The 21,214-nt window shown below is 40.0% G+C and overlaps 1 protein-coding gene across 2 annotated transcripts in view; it reads right to left on the reverse strand.

The window, feature by feature from the left end:
- Positions 1-19,705, reverse strand: part of LOC136445529 (activin receptor type-2A-like) — a 30,092-nt gene extending 10,387 nt beyond the window's left edge. Inside the window, exons 1-5 of one of the 2 annotated variants that reach the window (XM_066443582.1) lie at positions 19,400-19,705; positions 5,979-6,172; positions 4,091-4,250; positions 1,170-1,312; positions 318-350 (exon numbers count right to left, since the gene is read on the reverse strand). In XM_066443582.1, coding sequence (XP_066299679.1) covers positions 318-350; positions 1,170-1,312; positions 4,091-4,250; positions 5,979-6,172; positions 19,400-19,451 — 582 coding nt within the window. In that variant the 5' untranslated portion in view covers positions 19,452-19,705. The remainder of the gene's footprint in view (positions 1-317; positions 351-1,169; positions 1,313-4,090; positions 4,251-5,978; positions 6,173-19,399) is intronic. The other variant, XM_066443583.1, reaches the window with a different exon arrangement.
- Positions 19,706-21,214: the final 1,509 nt, after the last annotated feature.

Below are 21,214 nucleotides of genomic sequence, written 5' to 3' on the forward strand. Positions count from 1 at the left end.
AAACAAAACTAGCAGCGTACGGCCACATCAATTCGCCTTGTTGGTTCTCGGATTTGAAAAAGATAAATTTGCTGAACCAGGAAATCAATTTTGGAAAATACTTATTTTGTAGATTTTTCTCATGGCCCTATGTTTTCCTCCTGTCCTTTTGCTAAAAATTTTACACTTTTATGTCCAAGAACCAAGGAAATGAATTGATTGTGGTTCAAGCGAGTATTTGCGCTAGCGTAAAAAACATCACGCAAAGGGGCGTCCTAGCAACATGGACTGATCACAACCACAGAGAGCGAAGCTACGGAAGGTAACGTCGGCCCTACCTGCACGTGTTCGGTCTTGTGCCGTGTAAAACACTGTGAGAACAAGCAAAATCTTAGTTTTGCTGTCTGTCTACTTTTTTCATGAAAGTATTAAGTTCTACTCCTAAGAGGGTGTTCGCTGTCACATGACTATGATGTTATCTAAAGTCCGCTATGTTGGTGTGTTAAAGATTTATGTGATTTTTCAGATCAAAAAGTATCAAATTTTAACATCGGCCTCTTTTTTGCCTCTACATGTTTAGAAAGCAAAATATTATGAATAATTACTTCTCAGAATCATAAGCTTTGAATTTTCTGGTTGGTTCATTCTTTATACCTTGATTCTCTCAGTCATGTATTGTTTCCAGGGCCTCGCAGAATGTCTTTTTAAGTCACTGAGACCATGATTATAGGAAACAGAACGGGATATATGTCTGGTAGCCATCTTGCATCTACCCACCCACCAACATTGCGGCAGTGTTTCTTCTTCTAGATGAGTTGTGACATTTATGTGCAAACATCCTTCGATAGGAAAGGGGACTGACAATATCAAATTGTCCGAAATATAGGAAGTATCAAGCTAACTATCAAAGTTTAAGAGCTCTTTCTGGATTTCTTTTCCGGAATATAAAAAAGGATTAAGAAAAGGACAAGATACTTGGGGAAACCAGTTTCTTATTTTCACAAAAATCTGACGTTTTGAGCTATCCTCTTACTTTAACATCACCTAACAAAGAAATACAAGTTAAAACTTGACCTTATTGGCAAAGATATTATACAGAACGTAATCAAAGTTCAATCTCCAGAAAGCGCCCTTGGGATAGTCCAGAGAAAGTTGTCTAAGTGCATACTGTACGTGTTGGTAGTGCTCACCTGTATGTGCTCTGACTTGTGGCGTTTGTACATGTAGAAAGTGACGGCCACCACGAGAGCTATCCCACAGATGGGGAACAGCGAATACATCAGCGACCGGAACAACTCCTTGTTGTTGTCTATCGGAATTGTGCGTGGTGTTTCTGGAGAAAACAACAACAAATAGGCAATCAACAAATAAGTTACACTGTACAAGCAAAACATATCAAGTTTAAAATCTTCTCCTACCCAAACTCTTGTCAAATCTTCATCTTTCAAATTTACCCAGGTTGTTTCTAAAGATCTGTCTTCTTTAGTTTTTTCCCTACTTTTATTTTTGCACTTTTGACATTTTAAAGTAAAACTTGAGTGAAGGGGCCAAGATATATACAAAAGGATTAAATAAAAACTTGAATCTCACTATATTTACTCCCTGAAATCATATAAACCATTTAGGTAAGACTTTTTCTCAGACTCTCTTTTCATGTTGATCTTCAAGTTTATAAATCGAGCAGCCAACAAGCAAAAGTTGTGAAGTTTCAAACCATCTACGCTGTTTTTGTCAGTTTTTGCGTTTCGGCGCATGCGCGCCGGAACGCATTGTCCTGGCTTTTACCTTCAAGCAAGGACCAGGGAAGCAGGGAAGCTTGGTTCAACACTGTGTCGCACACAATAAGACCTTATATGGCAATACGTTCTCAAATCCTTGTATAGCCGTTGCCTTATATGGCAAGAGAGCACGAAAAGGCAGGCACGCTAGATTTGCATGTGACACAGGACGGCGACCGCATGTAACTGCTACAACTGTTCGGAAATATCATTGCATTGTGGTTTCGGACTTTGATATCCTGAAAAATGACCATATTACATCTATTCCACAAGATTGCAGAAGAAAAAAAATGATTTCGTCAAGAAAACGAGCAAAAATCGGCATAAATGATACCATATAGTGAGGTTATAGCATTACGTCCAAAGTATGTAAATACGTACCGCAGCTTGGCCGATCTGGCAACGCGAAGCACTTCGGACCCAGAAGATCCGGGTTCGTGTCCGTGCATGAATTTTTTTTTTCTTTTTAGATATTGAATATCAAAAATATATATTGATATCATATTAATCTATCAATATCATATTTATGAATATCATTTTTTTCATTAATAAATAAAGAAATATTTTATATTTGTTATTTTTAAATATTCATTTAATATATACAAGGCCTTTGTCTTATGAACAGGACTTCATAGATTCCAAACCCGGCATTCGAATTTTTCTGTTCATTGTAATGGAAAATACCGTGCAGCGGCTCCTATGCGCGGTAAGATGATTCTTGCAAAACACTCGCCACTAAACTTCTATCCCCGATGTAAACAGAGGCTCTTGATGTTGTTTGCAAAACAGCGATTCTTTGTTACAGTAGCAAATGCTCCATTGTTCAGTATCGACTTCATTCAGACAACACGGACGTGGAAAGTGGCGCCCCTCGGCACAAAACTATGGGAATTTTCATGAATTTTAGCAAAATTACCCAGGAAAATAAGGAAGAAATGTTGTAAATGCGGAAACCAGAATAATACGGATGAGGTAGCTGTTGATTTGTTTGACATTTGGTAGTCATTTTAGATAGAACCTTAGCTGTTATGAACTTCTATTTCACTTAATTACCATAGTGCTGATGATTCAATGGTGCTTTTTCAAATTTTATGTTTTATTGCGTGCCATGTACATAATTACATTGATAGCTTTTATAATGAGCCTATTATACATTTTACAAATAAGCACAAGTTGTAGGCCAAGACCAGCTTTTTCAAAAGCACTTAAGTTAAGTGACGTAACTTCAAAATTGCTTTCCCCAATCTGCCTTTCTCTATTAAAACAGTACTCATTTCCCAAAATGACAATTTTTCTTATAGACTGAACAGCCCTTGAGTGACTTCCTCTGGCAGATTTTACTTCAAGTAAAGGGAAAAGACAATTCACACTTATAAACGTAGCCGAAACGCCAGCTTTTTTTAAAAGCTCTTGTTTTGCTTGTTATCTGCCAGTCAAATGTTCTCTGTCTCTTTTTTCATGTTGACCTTTTAGCTTGGCATTAACTTAATATAAATCATCTACACTATTTTTTAAAATAATCTTTTTATCTACCAGTTTAAGATTATCCATATGATTCCGACAACCAACAATTCACCCTGGACTGGCCTACACTATCAGGTTTACCTGGCCTTATGTGACCTGGCACCACAGTCAATAACACCCCACATTCTCACTTTGATCTGGTGGCTGACATCAGGCCCAGACTAATACAGCCCAAATGTCGCCTGTATTTTTATACCAAACTCTCATCAAAACTGGAACGGAGGTTCCAACAGACCTGGCAGTGTGGGGGAGACTTCGGCGTTCCAGGGGTAAAACAACCGCCACAGCTGAGACTACCTCACATTGTTTTTGTAGGCATTACGATCCATTCCTGGGAAATATGCTGGATTGATGCAGAAATGTTCGAGGTGGTTTTAGGTTGGAGGTAATCTTGGTAAGCTCTTCGCTGTGAACTTAAGCCCTACAAAGGTATACATTTTTAAACATATCTCAATGCAGCTTTACGTAAGGCGCCAAAGTGGTCTTTTGGTCAGGATTACTGACTTGGGATACAAAGGTTATGGGTTTGAATCCCTAGCAGGCCCCAATGTTGTACCCTAGGGAAAGGAACTTTACCCTTATATCTTCACTTGACTTGGCCAGGAGTTTGAGGAGAGCCACACCTCAAGCATATGTTAAAGAACCCACAACCCTTATCAAAAAGAGCAGGGGTTCTTCCCGATTTGAGTACAAATAAATCTGTTTGGATATGCAGCTTACATATTCTTCAGTACAAACCTGGCGTTTTACCCCATGAGGCGGTTTACCAGATATGCAAATCAAACAAACAAACAAACAAAACGACTTACCTGCTGTTGATCTATCTGGCTGTGGGATGGGGATGTGATCAAAGTGTTGGTTACAGAGGTTCCCCTCGCAGCAACAGTAGAACATCCCGTTTTCTGGTTGCTCCTCATGCTCATAACATTCCGACTTGTCGTAACAGTCGTTGTCGTCCAACCAGCAACCCTGAAACAACATAACAGTCAACATATAAACATATATAACACTCCGACTTGTTGTAACGGTCGTTATCGTCCAACCAGCAACCCTGAAACAACAACATAGTCAAGATATAAAACTCGCTTGCGCGGACTAGCGACCCCATTCTTTGGACACCAAGGTAAGGAATAGTGAAATGTTGAAAAACATTGAGAAACTTAGCTATATGGACCAACTTCATTGGGAGGTCATGGTACAAGTCTAGAACTTGCAGAAGAGAATTGCATGTTTAGCTACCAAACAAGCAACTAAAGAAAACATGAATCCAACTATGTGCACTCCCTGAAACTGTGTGTTCCACAATACAGACCTCCTCTCTGACTCTGTTTTCATGTTGATTTCCTAGCTCAAGATTATCTTCTCAAAATCCTGGAACCAACCAATTTCATTGGCATGGCCTTATCACGCCAGGGTGTCAAAACCGGCTTCCTGACATCAATATAGCCAAGTCGAACACTACGGACAGCCCAATTGTTTAACAGCTCCTGTAGCCAATATCTACAGAGGGAGCCATCATTCTTTTTCCAGTTTCAGCACAACCAGCGATCACATGCTGTCAGCGAAGCCCGCTCATCAGCAGATTTCTGAGATCCCTTGCCTTCTATGGGGCCTAGGAAAAAAATGTTGTGTTTTTCCGGTTACCCGACCGTCCCTATCAAAATCCTAACAACCCTAGCCGCCGTTCTTTTTGAATCGACCATTGGCACGGGACAAAAATATTCAATCTGAAGGATGAAAACGTTCCAGAATCATTTTCCAACACGTCCCTAGCAAAATCCTGCCAACCCTAGCCGTTCTTTTTGGATCAACCATGGCAAGGGACACAAAATTTTCAATCTGAAGGATGAAAACGTTATATAGTCATTTTCCAACATGTTCTACTCATTTATGTTGCAGTAGAAAAATTGTGCTTGTGCAATACATCACTGTATAATTAAAAAATGATGTTGAAACTAACAGTGTCCTGATGCATTTCAATTTTACATTTTTAACAGTTGTTAGATCACCTTCGGCCGAAATCTTTAAAAAAGGAACCCCTACCTACCGACCCTAATTTTTTTAGGACTGTAATCAGAAACACAACTTTAATTTTTCTAGGCCTAACTGCTAGATGTCCAATAGCACTGAAGGCTACCTTGACCTTCGTAACTCCAACAGTATCCAATAAACCTACTTGTCAAGTTCAACAATGAAATCTTAGGTGACACATCTGGGTTGCTTTGTGGATTGCTACTGTTAAAATTGGGTGGGGACTTTGAAAATGTACTTAATTCAAGTTCAAATATTTGAACTCCTCGGAAGCAATTTTCTATCCTCTTCGTTAGTTGTGATTGCTCTTCTTTGTCAGTCTGAATAGATATAAGGCAAAATCAATTTCATTTCTTTCTTCTTTTTGACGTGGCTTATAACAGTGGACTCGTTTTTCGTAGATTGTTTTTTTATAAACCTTAAAACAAATTTTAGGATTGCTAAGTAATCAAGCAGCCTCAAGTCACTGCGATGTATGCTACTAATGGGCATCCAAAGCAAACCAACTTTCTTAACCCTTATCACACTGACGTAGCTGTTTGGCACCTAATTTTCTATTGGTTACAGGCAGCAGAGGGAAGGTTTAACATAGGTTTTTCAGAATCGTTTTCCGAAATCATTTTAAATAAAACTACAGCATATAATTTAAAAAAAGATTAATCTTACCTTCTTGACAAGGGTTATGACGTTGGACTCGTTTTTCCAGAGTGCATAACAGTGGCTCCTCTTGCCTTCGTCCTGCTGCTGTTCGTCCTTACACATGACGAACCTGGAGGTGGCGTTACAGTTCTCCGGGTGCTCGCACTCGGTATTATCGAAGAACTCACATGTCGTGTCCACCGCCGCACACAGGCTCACACCTACACAAACATGGGAAAATTTGTTTAAACCCTTGATTCACTTTTCTGCTTGGCTGTAACCCGTGACATACAGACAATAAACTTAACAAACCAACAGACAATACACAAGATATGATGTTTACACTGGTCAAACACACAAAAAAATTTGTTTAAATCACTTTTTTTTCTGATTGGCTGTAACCTGTGACACAAGGACAATAAACTAGGAGCATCTTTACTAAGTTTTAAACAACACTTAATTAGATGTACATAGGTTAGGTGTGACAGGTTGTTACTTAAGTGTAATATTACCAGCTGCTACCATGCTGCGTGCCTGCTTTTGTTTATTCTTCTACAAATTGCTTCATCAGGTTGGGGAGCATTGTCAGGTAAATTCATTTGGCAAAGAACACGGATCTTTTGGATCCTATCATTTCACGAATGGATCAACGTCATCCTGCGCTATAGATACCACTTTTCAAAAACAGGTATTTCTAATGAATAATTTTCTTGTCTCTTGAGAATACAACTTAAGGCAAAATGTAAAGCTTAACTCCCCTAAAATTGCAGCCAAATGTGTTCCAAAAATACAAAATGACCTTCCAAACTCAGGAGGGGGCGTGTCCCACCACTGGACCGCCATGCGCCACCCTGACAGTGACTGACTCCCAGAAGACTACAAACAAAGCTGTAACCACCTTCACCTTGCTCAGAGAAGCTGATTAAAGTGGACGTTTGGGCCCGAAAACAGAGACTTCCATTTGTCACAGGTGACAGCAAAATGCAGAGGACCCAATTTGTGTTACCAAAATTAATTGATGACCTGAACTAAGGTCCTCGACCATCTTCTGATCCAGGAAGGAAAGACACACCCTGGTTTAACTAGCACAGCTCGAAATACACTTCTTGTGCATACTTGAGTGGTACAGACAAATCTTACCTATACAAGTCAGAAGTTAGTGTAAATTCATCTACCGTTGCAGTCATTTTATTTAACGGTAGGAGGGAAAAGGAGGCTTTTGTGGTGTTTTGATTTTAGAGTTGAAACAATGCTGTAGTGCAGAACTTAGTCATACAAGGCAAATAGCCTACATGCCATGAAGAGCTATTTTGAGCCTTATTAGTAAAACTGTGATTTGAAGCACTATATTTGAAAACCACTTTAGAATGGTTTTGCTACATGACCAGTCAATAAACCATTCTAAAATCAAGGTTACCTGTCAAATAACAAGTCTTCAAGGACAAGAGCAAGGTCACAGCTGAAGGGCTAGTGCACTTGGTTCCCAGGATATTTTGGTCAGGTGGTATATACAACATATGCATATACTGGTCGAGATTTCTTTTTTTATACATTTCGATCATAATTCTCCAACTTTCTTGTACAATATGGAGAAAGATTCATACTCTTGGCACAGTGTTTTCCTGATTTACCCCCTCGCTTTGAATGCCTCTTGGTACAGTCCATTCTCACCACCAAATACCCAGAGATTTAACTTTCCATTGCCAAGGTCATCAGAACTTGGCTTGTACCTTGCCCACGAAACTTGGAGCATTAAAGACCAAAGCCCACTGTACACGGCTTGTCTGTGTGTAAATGTTTTCCTATATTTTGCATGTTCAGCCACGATCTTGCAAGCAGGCCGGTACCCTTTCAGTTTCAGCTATTTACTTTATTTAACCGGTTGGTTTGGGTGGCATAACATCTAACCATGGATGCCCAACAAGTTCTTGGGAGGGGGGATAAGCTAGCTCCATGTCTCTATGTGGCCATTCCAATTAATTTCTTTGGTTTTCGGATCATTCAAAATTACAATTGAAAGGACAAACCAGAGATAAGACTGTATATGGGAGAGGGGGGCTGCATCCTCCCCCAGAATATTTTTGAAAAGTCATAACCCCATGGGATTCTTTTCCCTGTATTTTGAGGATCGTCACTTTTCACTTTTGTGAAGTAAAACTTTCCCTCTGTTATAGCCTTATTCTAGAACCAAATCTTAGGCAATATCTTATTAAGATTCACGAAGGGTCATAGCTCTCTCCCCAGAAAAAAAACACACCTCTACACTGGTTGAAAAGCAGCATGGGACAAAATCACAGCATAGGGGGTTCAAATCGCAGTATAGGGGTTCCTATGCTTGGTACAACACTGAAATCTCTGGGGGGGGAGGCCAGACACTAATCAGAAAGGATGCACAAAACTGGCTTTCTTTCCTGGCCTTCCAGGTGTGGGCTATTCTGGCAGGGAGGCCTGGCTCATTGACAGCAGGGCAAGACAAGACCTGGTTTGAGTTACGGGCATTCAGCAAGATCACAGACATACCGACACCTGGGTAGGACTGGAGCGCTAGCCTACCATGGTCACGCTGACAATGACTTTGAAGAACCTGATTGGGTTTTATGTAAAAGTAAGGCAGGTCAATGCTGGATAAATTGGAGCTGTGCAGGTATTTCTGATGTCTACCTGTACCTAACCTGCACTGGTCTATATTCTGAGTTTATGGGTATATATGGATTTGCGTTTGCTATATTGATCTATAAAATGCACAGGAAACATTCTTTTGGGCAGCCTTTCTACAATATCACCTTTTCTTTTTTAAGTATTACAACAAAACGATGATCTATTGTAAGAGCAAGCTGTGAGCATGGATACAATTTTCTATACATAGTAGTATACTATCAATTTTCAGGATGTCCTCTATATTTGAAACACTCTTTAGAAACTTGACTATAACATATTCACTCCAGGAAACTTCATGTACCAAGGTACGGTGCATAGTTCAGTGACCCTGCCTCTGAACCAAGAAGTCGTGAGTTTGAATCCTGGCTGTGTCGTTCAACCAACATTCACGCTGCTGGAAAGAGTCCACTGTTCATTGTACTTTCCCCAGTACAATGAACCTGTAAATACTGTACGTACATAGCGTCTGTCTTCTCTGTCACGACCGGTGGAAGAGTAGCTCAACTGTCCATTGAGTTTGTTTGAGCTTAACTGATCAAAAAGACCACTTTCACTATCAGTCTTTCCCCTTACTTAAGCTATGTTTTCAAGTTGATCTTCTAGTTACCCTTGTCTACTATGGCACTACTTATTGTTAACTTTTTAAACTACTGTACATGTTCAAATGTTTGCAACTTTGTTTTATGTCCACGTTTCTTTTGTGACCTCTTCACCGCAAACTTAAAACCATCGCGAAATTTATTGTAAGGGGGGGCGTTCTGTATCTGTATAGCCTGTATAACCGCCCTTGGGCGTAACACACCAGCTTCGAGGCATTGCCAAAAGAAGCATCTCCACCAATGTAGAAATGTGGGCCAGTAAATGAGGTGAGGACAAACTGCTCCAATCCCAGCGCTCTGTTTCCACCATAGGAACCATCTGACCCCTTCTTCACCCCCCACCACTTTGAACTTGAGCCAAGGCTGCCAGACACTGCCCAGCGGTATGCCAACCCCGCCAACCATAAAACCAGCGCGGCCGATTTACATTCCAAGCCCAGTAGGGGGCAGAGAGCCTCCCCTAGTGTAAATACGCAGCCGTGTGAGCGCCACTTGTTGCACCAGTGAAACCGAGGATTAGGGTTTGGCAGTTCCGTGGCATGTGTAGACTTTTGTGGGACTGGGTAGAAACTTCCGGACTAGTATTGGCAGGGCCTGTGTTACAGGATTATGACTTGCTTATTAAAACAATCACCGACCAAGGATGGTAGTATGGGATTTTACTTGCTAGTTCAGGAGCATGTGTGCATATTGTGCTCATAGTCATAAGACACTAGCGTTGGCAAGGCTTTATCTTTATGTTATTGTTACAGGATTATGACTTATCAAAACAATCACTGACCAATGTGGTATGGGTTTTTACTTGCAAGTTTAGAAGAATGTGTGTGTGCAACTCATATAAGAAACTTTGGAAGTAGTGCTAACTTCTTACACTAGAATATACTGTACATATTCAATTGTTTGCAGTGGTTTCATGTTCACATTTTTTGGGCTGTCACCTCTTCACCATGAACTTAAAATCAATGTGAAATTTCTTATGTCTTGTAATTGTCCGCCATACTGGTTCAACCCCCTTAAAACCCCAGCAAACACTTCATTTTCTCCCTAACATGAAATCAAGTCACCACGAAAGGCATTTACAGCATGTGATTTTTTTTTCTACAACTTCAGACATTTTCCTGTAACTGTGCAGGTGGCTATTTTTAGCCATACAACACATTGGCCTACTTCCTTGTAAGTTGTACCCCATACCATGTGAACCTGTCTCCTTTCACCCAAAGTCAAGGTAAAGCTATACATAAACTCTGACTTAAGATTATTTCTATCAAAAAAATATACCTTTCCTTTTCACAGACTAAACCACCAACCTGTAACATTTTTTGAGACTACCAGACAACCTTCAAGCAAAGAAAAGTTAAAAGGCAAATGATTGTCAGTTCAAGCATGTGATTTGGACTCTACTATAAATCCGTCTCTTATGCAAACTGCCAGAAATAGGACAACGAATGCTAGAGTCAATGACCCCTTGCCTGTCTTAGCCCAACCTGTGTTGTAAGGAGGTGGTTGACTTCATACAGTCTGGAAATGATTTACAACTCCGAAAAAATAATCACAGAGTGATGTATGTATGCTTTCTTATAATGCGTTTCCCATAGATTTGACTGCCTTTATTATAACCAGGCAGTGAACATCAGGAAAATACACTTTGGCTTACGGAGAAGTGTTCTTTAATAGCAAAGCTGGAAATACTACCTGCATATGTAGGTTAGTGCAGTTAAAATTGTAGTTTCTGATGTCTACTTGCACCTTATCCTGCAATCGTAGGTATATGTGGCTTTTTTGTATCCAATAGAAATGAACACATATGTTTTCAATGTAATCCTAAAATCTACATGGTACAGCGGTGCCGCTAAAATTTGTCTTAAACAGGTGATTTTCAATGTTAGTTGCACCTGTGCAAGTATGAAGAAAAGATTCTGTTGAGCCCAAAATGCAGAAATTAGCATCTTAATGGTGACTGGTTTGGATAATGCTGTAGATGAATCACAGCCTCAATGCCAAATGCACAGCCCAGAAATTGTAACAGCCATTTTATAGTCCCAAAAGAAGCAAAGCATTGTAAAAACAGCTGTTTGTTTAGATAAGAATCGGCTAATGAGAAATGAAACAATACCTCCACTCCCCTAAGAACAATTGGGCTAATCTCAGAGATTAGGATCTCGGCTCCACCTTTCTGAAGAAGGCGGCCTCTTAAGACAGATTAAGGTTTTCAGTGGAGCCAGGTAATCACTTAGGCCCAAACAAGTCAACTCTTCGTTTCTCAGAATGTACTTACAACAAATCACTGAGACTATTTATAGATCTACTGAACAAAATATGGGTGCACTGTGCACAACATAAAAAAGGAGAATGTCGGCAAAACCTAATTAAAAACCTTACTGCCTCTCTTCAGAGTTTGCATCTGAAATATTCTTTAGCAATTTATTATTTTTCTAACACTACTGTACAATACTATGTAATACAAATATCTAGGTGCACCTAGTAAAAAATTGCACACAGTATTTTTAGCCCTGTACAGTCAATTCCATATTTCATAATACTAAGATAAAGAGAGTAAATAAGCCTTTCCTTCATCATAATCTTTTATTTATGTCACAACACATTTCGCCTCTGCCCTTTCCCTACTCATGGCAGTTTACATTATCCAGAATTTCTCACTCCTACAGTAGTAAAAACATTTAGTGCCCAGTTTAAAGGAAACCGTAAACATCATTCACAAAAGCTGGCCTCTTTGCCAAGTGTGTAAGGTTGAATAGCCTTGGTTGAGTATAAAACATGTTATAAACTGTGCTTTATGTAGTTAAAGGCAACATGCCCCAATCTGAACGTACGTGTACACATGGGGGCTTCAAATACCTTCCTGAAAATTTCTTCAGTAATTGTCTGCATTTTTAAAGATTTTACAAGGTAAGAAATTTCAGTCTTGATTATATGAATCACAATGAAGTATGTTAATACCATACCAGAAATACTGTACGGTCCGTGTTTAGGTAGGGCTGAAACATTGGCTAGTGTGTTTAGATCTACAACTACAAGCAAAATTTCAGACAACTTGCAATATCATAAACAGATTTTGCTCAGATCTTTGTACATTGGTTACAAAACTAGGTATAAAGAAGTAGGCATTTCTACAATTTCTTTTCAAAATTCCATCACTGTTATGAAGCTATTGACATGAAAACCTACACTGCTTTCTCCAAGGTCTACGTCACCATGAAAGAACGCAGGCTTCCTGAAAACCCCTCACAAGGATTACTACAGAAATTCCTACAACCTGACCACCAAAAATATCCGCTTGTCACGGTTACCTGCACACCTTGTTCAAACAAACACACAAACAGGCTCGCAATTAAAATTCTTCCGTTCGAAGCTTACTGGTAATTACTTTGCCTCAGGGTCTGAAACACTTTGCTGGTAATTTTTTGCCGATATATGATTCATCATAACAAGACTGAATAATATTTCAGCCTGTAAAATCAACCTAAGTTGTTACATATTGCGAAATGCAGGTGGATATTTCAAGTGACTTACAACAATGTTCTCCTGCATTTTTGGTGGTTTCACTCAAAAAGGAAACGGGAAATTTCTGAGGGCTTCTATAAACAATGTCTTCAGTTCACTCTTATGTTGTTGATATTGGCATGGTAATCAGAAAACCATATCCCAAATGTCCATGTTCTTTGTCAATCTGGAATAATTCACAATTATTTCATGCGAAATCATAAGTAACTTGTATATTGTAACCTTTCTGGCTGTGTTCTCATATTGCTATTCCTTTCTCTTCACATTCTGTAAATTTCTTTGGGTTTGTGGCACTTAAACTTTGTTGCATGGTAAAAAAATTGCAGTATTTTTAGGTTGCAATTGAAATGATGGCAATAACATGAAATCTAAGGTGCCATTTCCTGCTTGCTACTGTGTTCTGATGCTTGACAATTTTTAACCTTCTCCCAGCTGTTTAACTTTGTAACCAATGGGGAATGGGTGCCAAATGCCTACTTCAGTGTGCTCAAGGTTAAACACAAGCCATAAGACCACATGGCACTAGTGCTGCATACCTAAATCCTGGACCTGAACTGGACTTGTAAAAATGTTAAGGTTCAAGTAAAAAAAAAATCTAAACGTTCTGACTTGCAAATAAAATCTCTTGCTCATATTCTCCTTTTTGTTCTAAACCATCTAAAACCTTCTAAGTTCTATAGTTGATAAATCTATGCTATAAAAAGACGAAAACATCCTGTTTTTGTGTTCATTACTGAGCTTTTGTGCTAACCACTGACTGTTTGAGTTCGGGTTCAGATTCGGACTTATAAGTCCGGACCTAAACCTGAACCCCCGGACTTGAACCTGAGTTTAGGTACACATTACATGGTACCAGGCAGAAGAGCTGCTGTAAGCTGGCTGCAGCGGAGCCTGCTTCAAGTCTACACCATATAGACACTGTTGAAAGAAACGATTCAGTAGCTTCACATCAAAGATGTGATGTATCATTTTGTTGAGAACAATGACCTTTGACCCAACCTGACAAGGCAATGCCCTGCTTTTGTCCCTACTTTGTTATGTAGAAACTTGAGTCAAAGGAAAAACCACAATAGTGAATAGACCAGGCAGCTGCGTTCTTGGGTTGAGTCGAACAGAAAAACACACAGAAATTTCCAACATCTTCAGAAGACCTTAGAAAGAAAATGTTCCAACTACTTGCTCCACACATGTAGGATACAGTATTTGATTCCCAATCCAAGAGATATGTGTAATAATAAAATACAATATGAACATGGAGGTGTGAAGACAGTATGAAGGTTTATGCGATTTACCCATCTCAAAAAAATCATACATAAGCAGAACACTTGATTACACTCCAAATTTCACTGCAAAAATGTTAACATTTACAGTATCTTGTAGCTGACTTTTTGGAACTTCAAGCTCCCGCATTTTTCAAACCTTTGCCACGTAAGATTTTCAGCCATGATCCCTTCTCTCCACACAAAACCATGTTCCCAAGGCCCCTCTGCACCTGTGTGAGTATACTAGTACTCTATACTCCATACCAAACTAACAGGACTGCTGACACATCTTCTTGTCATCATGCTCAAGGGCACTAAACACACACCTGACACCTGCAAAAGACAGTACACGCAAAAAGACTCCCAAACCTTAAAAAAATCAAGAAACTTTCAAATATGCTTCAAAAATCCCATAAAACTTTTCTAGCTATCTTTGTATAGTGGGACAGTACCATTTTTCTAACGATCTCTCCCTGTATTGAAGTAGTCTTAAGAAAAATTCAAATACACAGGAGCGTACTATATTCACATGACCTTCATACATCGTAAATACAATTGAAAAAGCCTAACACTTCAACTTTGATCTACTTTGACTTTGACCATACAGTTAAAACAAATCAATTTACAATGCAGCAATGTCATTGTCTACATTCTCAAATAATCTTTTGTTGTTTGTGTAAAAACCTGTTTATCTGGCAATGAAAAAAATTATGACATTGTTTCCAGTTGTAACTTAAAGTCAGCTTCCTTTTTACCTCAAGCCAGCAGAACGGAATTCAGGAAAGCCTTTCCGGGGAGTTTTTCCACCTGCATGGCCGACTGTACCCATATCAAACACTCGGCAAGTCTTTCCACTTACACACTGTTTACGTACACTGCCCTGTGCAAGCCTGAGCCAAAGATGACTGTTTTTCTGTTTTGCTCGAATGCCCTCACTCCAACCAAAAACACCGCAGTCTGAGTGACTTTCCCACTCAAAATAACAGATGAGTAACATGTGGAAAGATAACGTTAACTTTTGGCCACACTAATTTAACTCATTGGTTTTAGGATTTTCCAACAATAAGCTGAATTATAAGACGAACATGAAAACAGAGTTTTGGTACACAGGGGTTTCAGGGGGTCAGAGTTAAGTTTTCTTCCCAGCCCTCTGTTTTCCTCTTGACCACTTAAATCTTAACTTCAAAATATAGGAGAACATTTAGGAAAGAAATGGTCTTAAGTTACACCTTTGTTTGACATTAGTATTAATATTGGTAAAAACACAAACTAGGAGAGCAAAAAAGTATAGAACCAAAACCAAGCTATAGTAGACTAAAGAAGTAAAAAATAATTTCTTGCGCTTTTCAGATAAAGTAAAAATAGTTCATCGTGAAAAATGTTGTTCCATTTTTCCTTCCTGAAGCTCCGCCATTCCCTACTGCTGTCCTTACTCGGCCCATGTCCTTTGGGAGTCACATTATCATACAAGATCACAGAGTGCAACACTAGAGGCTTGTCATTATCTGCAAATAAAACTGAACATATGTTTTCAGCCAATATGAAACCTGGACCGTTTTTAGAGCAAGAAAGAGAAGGTTTTCAATATTCAAGAAATTCTACAGTCAGGAGGATTTATTCTTAGAAATAGGAATAAGAAGCCAACGAACTGTTGAATAGCTTTGAATGGGCAAGGAGGGAGGATGCAGAAGATAGGGGTTTACACTGAAAAATACAAGACAACTAATTTCCCAGTAGGAGGGGAGTGCAATGCAAGAGAGAGGATATATTTGCAGTGTCATGATTACTGGGAGCACAAAACCGCCGCAAATATTCCACAACATCCAGTAACATAGATTGGATTGGCACTGCTTACTTGTTAGGTATAGTAAATTTGTTCACTTTTGCTGGGACTTAATTCTGTGGATGAAGGGAAATGGAGGGTTTCGCACAAGGAGTTTGTGGTCAAAACAATTCCATAGTGCAGTCATAAAACTATGGAATTAGATATGCACATCATGATTTTGAGATCTCACCGTGAAAACCACAAAAATAAAACGACTGCGAACATTCAAACTTTTACAGTAACACAGTCACAAGATTGGACTGGGTTAAGTGTGCTGCTTCCTTTTAACATAACTCAAGAGGACAAGGACCTAGTTCAGCTGGCACGACCTTGAAGGAATCGTTTCTTTCCTTTCTTAAGGTTAACGAGCTGCTGCAGCTGCTAGGAGGGGCAGGTGGGTATGCCAACCTTGAACTTAACCTTTACTGAGTGACACATTTACAACCAAGTCCTACTGACTCAGCTTAGGGGGAAAAATCAACTGTACGGATAGAATGAAACAACTTCAGCTGTTCTAACAACTGCAAGGGATAGAAAAAAGTGTATTTGTTGTCACCTACTATATCGCTGTCCGTCAAAAACTTCCCTATAATTAGGTCAACTAATGTTCTCAATCCAGGGCTCGAAATTCAGTTTTGGGAATAGGTGCACTGGTGCACCCAACCTAAAAAATTGGGTGCACAAAAAAATTTTTGGGTGCACCACATAAAATAAAGTAGAAATTGAACTATTGTAAGCAAAACCCAATGACAAACCTTACTGTTCCTCTTCATGCGCGTTTGGCACGCGATCTCGGCACCCAGTTTTGAAGCTTTCAAAATCGAAATTAACTCAAATTCTAACATCAAAATCTTAAACAAGTACTACAACAAAGACTTTATTATTTTCTTACACCTAGATGTCAAGAATATACTGTCTACTAGTGTGCAGTGATACCTTTACACATTAAACCGTATGAATATATTTGGGTGCACCAGTGCACCCACAGTACAAAATTAGGTGCACAGCTCCAAAATTGGGTGCACTGGGTGCACATGCACCCAGTATTTCGAGCCCTGCAATCCCTCTTTACATTAACAAAGATGTGATTCATTTCACAAGTTATGATTTGTGTCAAAGTGCTCAAAGAGTAAGGTTATCATTCTTGCAAGTTAAATGAAACGTTATAAGAAGTGCCTGATTAAGTTGTAAAAACATAAAGAACTTGCAGCCTCAAAAGGTAGGCATCGTACAAACGTTTCTATCATTGAACTCAAAGAATAATGCTTGAGACAAAACATCATCCTTTTCCTACAGTGCAATGCAATAATGCAATGTCGTATGAAGTGGCAATATAAAGACGAAATTTCAAGTCCTGCATCATTAAACCCTGGAGAGAGAGAGTATAAAACCACTTTAGTCAGATATGATTTGGCTTCGGGACTCTTACATGTTAAGATAAAACCTCCGCTTGCTGCTTTGTGACAAGTTCAACTTCAACCACCGAACTGAGGCCAGGGCCGAAACACGACGCCTTTTACGACAGAACAAAAGGGACCAGTGAGGAAAAGTCGCTAGCTTTCCGTGACACTTTACCTGGCCCGTGTCACCGACCTGCCTTCTAGTGTTAGACTTTTAAACTCCCAACACAAATATATCAACACCAGGTCATTCATTACTTGTCAGAAATGCATGGGTCGATTGCTGTGAATAGTACCAACTACTCAGCCCTTATTGCCCCTGTGTGCTTGCATAAACAAATACTAGCTGGGCTGGAGGGATTAAATATGCACAAGAAGAAGCCATCCATGAGAAATAACGGACTAGCCTGCTGTGAAGCAAACGTAAACTTGTCAGAGTTAAGTGGTGGATTAAAGAACAAATAACACTAATGATAAGCGTTAACTGTTGAATAAATTGTAAAATAAATTGTTGAAAATATGATAACATGGGTACATTAACATATTCAAGACCTTGCTTGAGTTCACTTCAGTCTTTCTATTCCCAAACTTCTGGTAGCTAAAGGAAGACAATTCAATTCAGACCTCTCCCTAAGCCATTGACTAATTATCTAAATGGCACAGCACCTAGGTTCCTCCTCCCTTCTCCAGTCATCACTGTTAAAAACCTGGTAAATTTTCAAATTTAGGTAATTCTACTTAAAACTACAACAACTTGCTTCTTTTTTCGGTTGAGTTTTCTCCCTCCAAACCACCTCTAGATTCTTAAGAAGAGTCCTGCTCCAACTTGACCTCACATCACCATCCCTGGGTTCCAGTCTGTTTAAGAGGTTGACCTCGCCAATATTGGATAAACTCCTCAAGGCCAAAGAGCCTGCTTCTGTTACTCCACCTTAGTCCTCGGTTAATCCCAGAGCAAGAATTGATTTTTTCCCCTCTTCCACAATATCCCAATGACAACCCACTTGGGGTAATGCTGATTTCATTTATTGCATTTGCAAAACATTCAGTCCCTTGTCGTCGAGTCGGGTGATAGCCATTAGCATTGAACACGGCATTGGTGGGACTAGAACTCGAGTGGGGAGTTGTACAAACATTGGGACAGGTACGCTCTGCACAATGGCCCCCTTTAAGCAGGTAGAAGGTGAAGATAAGAATCAGGTGGAAACAAAATACGTTGCACGATCAACCGAACTGGGGGACTAAGTCTGCGTACTTGCGCCGAGGGGAAAGACTGGGGTTCTAGCGTGGTGTGTGCGAGCGAACCCACGCTACCAAGCTCCACGTGTGGTAACACCACACAATAGCAATGGCCACAACTCACTCAGTCACTGTCACATGAATGGAGGTCTCACATTTTTACAACAACGCTGCATAGGAAATTATGCACAAAATCTGGAGCCATATCGCCAGATTCGTGCAACGTTCCAGTGATTTCCACCATCTTCTTTTGTTGTGGATGAAATTATGCCTGCATGTCTTTTCCCTGCTCTTTCATTAATCACAATACGAGAAGTCTCTGGGGAGGGCACTTCGCATAATTCCAACCCGCCTGCTAGAAACCCAGGCAACTTGCACAAAAATAATTTTAGTCTTCCGGAATCTCTGCAAAACTCTGCACTCTTGGGGACCTTGAAACCTGTTTTCAACATCTTCTGTGCTTCTAACACACATATGAACACAAGACTATCCTTCAAGGCTTCTTAATGAGATGTTATTTTCTGTGTTTTTTGAGAGCTATGCTCGGTGGTAGGATCAGAGAAAACCCGTGTATAAGTGATGTGTGTCCCATCTTTTGTGTTGGAGTATGTTGGTGTACATGACCTCTCAACCCTATAACGTACCACCACAGCCAGCTACCGCCCTCCCACACCGTAAACTCTGCCAGTTTTAGTCTGTAGACCGAGGAAAATGTGGTTACGGCGGGGTCTAGCGGGGTAAGGGGACGTTGTTGGTGGTGTTTGTGCGGCTAGAGGGGCGATGGAGGGCCGAAGAAGCGACTGACAGCAGGCGGGAATAACGCTAGACGATTCCGGATCTTCTAACCCTACGATCGCCTCAAGTTTACCTCAAAAAACACTTTTAAAGCAAAGAAGAATGTTTTCTGTGCGTTTGTGGGAGGAATAGAAGAGGGAAGGCTTACCTGCAGCGTACAGAAGGATCGCTAACCTCAGCCAGACACGGACGGACAGCATGATGGCGATGCGCAAATCAACAACACAGATTTTTCCCCGGACACAGGACCGCTCGGGCGATCGCACTTCCCCGCAAAAATCCCGCGATTTCCACGGTCTCTGTTCCGCACAAGGCGCCGTCGACACCTGTTCACAGCCGCTGGAGGTTTACTGGGTCTCCTCGGCCCAGATTCGGCATGAAAACACGCAGTGAAGATGTCCAATATTTGGAAAATTTACAATTCTGGGCTGTCCAAAATGGCGGCTTGCCCTCTCTGCCACACACATTTACAAACAAAGGTCCCGGATGTGCACCCCGACCGAACAGCCGCAGCAACGCCGCTCCTGATTGGTCAGGACATTTCTCCCGACAGAGGTCACCAAAATGAACGGTTTTTGACCTCCTTTTCCAATATTTCGACGGATTTTGCTCTTCTATTTTTTTTTAGAGATGTCACATCGAAAGTGTCAACTCTTCAAACAACAGAATATTTAGTCAAATGTTAATTGCCCCGAATGAAACACTTCAGCAGAAAACTCGGAGCTAGAATTTCAGGTCATTTAAATTTGATCCCTTTAAATTTTCATATAGCGCAGAAATGAACACGCTATTCTCTCTGTGGATGCTAAAAGGACATGAATATATACACAAAGTCGGTTAAACATCATTTCAGTCTGGACTGGATCTAGCATATTTCCGACTTCACAGTTGCGGTGAGGAACTAGCGACATGAAAGCAATGTTTGCTGCACCTATCATGAACATTTAGTCATAAGTCATTTTCGTTTGTTAAATCAAGTCAATTTATATATGCGGGTATCGATGACCAGTCAGTATTATTTCAGCTGTTAATACGGCGATCAAGTTGATGTTTGAGCGCCGCTAACGCCCATCTGCTTGCTCTGTATTTCACCTTCAAAACTCACGCTCAAATACAATGCAGTCTGCAATGTAAAACAGTCGAGTGTGTCATGAATGAGCCACTAAAGAAGCGTGCAGCCAAGCCGCATGAGGGGTACTTTAAATGTTGGGACCACCAAAAAATCAACGCCCAGATATTCAATGAGTTCTCACCACATAACGACATTGCATCTTTGCTCCATGAAGGTCGACATGCAATGGGGTAAATGTTATTTAAAGTTACTATGTATTGAAAAGACTAAAAAAAATGAATGTGAAAATCCGACTTCCAATGTTCTGAAATTGCTTTGTGCACCTTTAAAACCTGCTACGAACCAAAACAAAAGTAGCAATCGTTGCTGAGGGCAACATTAACAGCCATACTTTCGCAGTAATACTTATAAGCCTTCAAACTTTTATAAAAAATCAACATAGCAGCACATGGTACGCAATGTAGACAGTACTGAATTGCGTTAATTTTTTACAGAATAGATTAAAAGCAAAACAGTATTACATCAATGAACAAAACTGAACAAGACTTATATAAAATCCATGGAATTAAAAAGTTTTATACATAGAGTAAACAACCTTTAAAAGAATCAGTGACAATGAATGTTGATCAGAATAGCATCAATCTAGGAATTCAAGATATATAACGTTAACGGCTCTCATAATAAACGAGTTTTTGTGTCTTTAGCCTGAGTGGAAGGAGGTGTTGTAGCCATTTTGTTTGTAGACAAGAAAGTTTGACCTGTATCAGTTAATCTATCATTCACACGCCACTTGTCCATTAGCCGGATATATTCATTTGCGGTTTGGCAAACGCAAATGTTTTTCTTTTCACGCTACAGTGTTGGTGTGAGTCCGCGGGAAAATGCAAGTTT

This window comes from Branchiostoma lanceolatum, chromosome 12 (genome assembly GCF_035083965.1).
Source record: "Branchiostoma lanceolatum isolate klBraLanc5 chromosome 12, klBraLanc5.hap2, whole genome shotgun sequence".
Classification (NCBI taxonomy): Eukaryota; Metazoa; Chordata; class Leptocardii; order Amphioxiformes; family Branchiostomatidae; genus Branchiostoma; species Branchiostoma lanceolatum.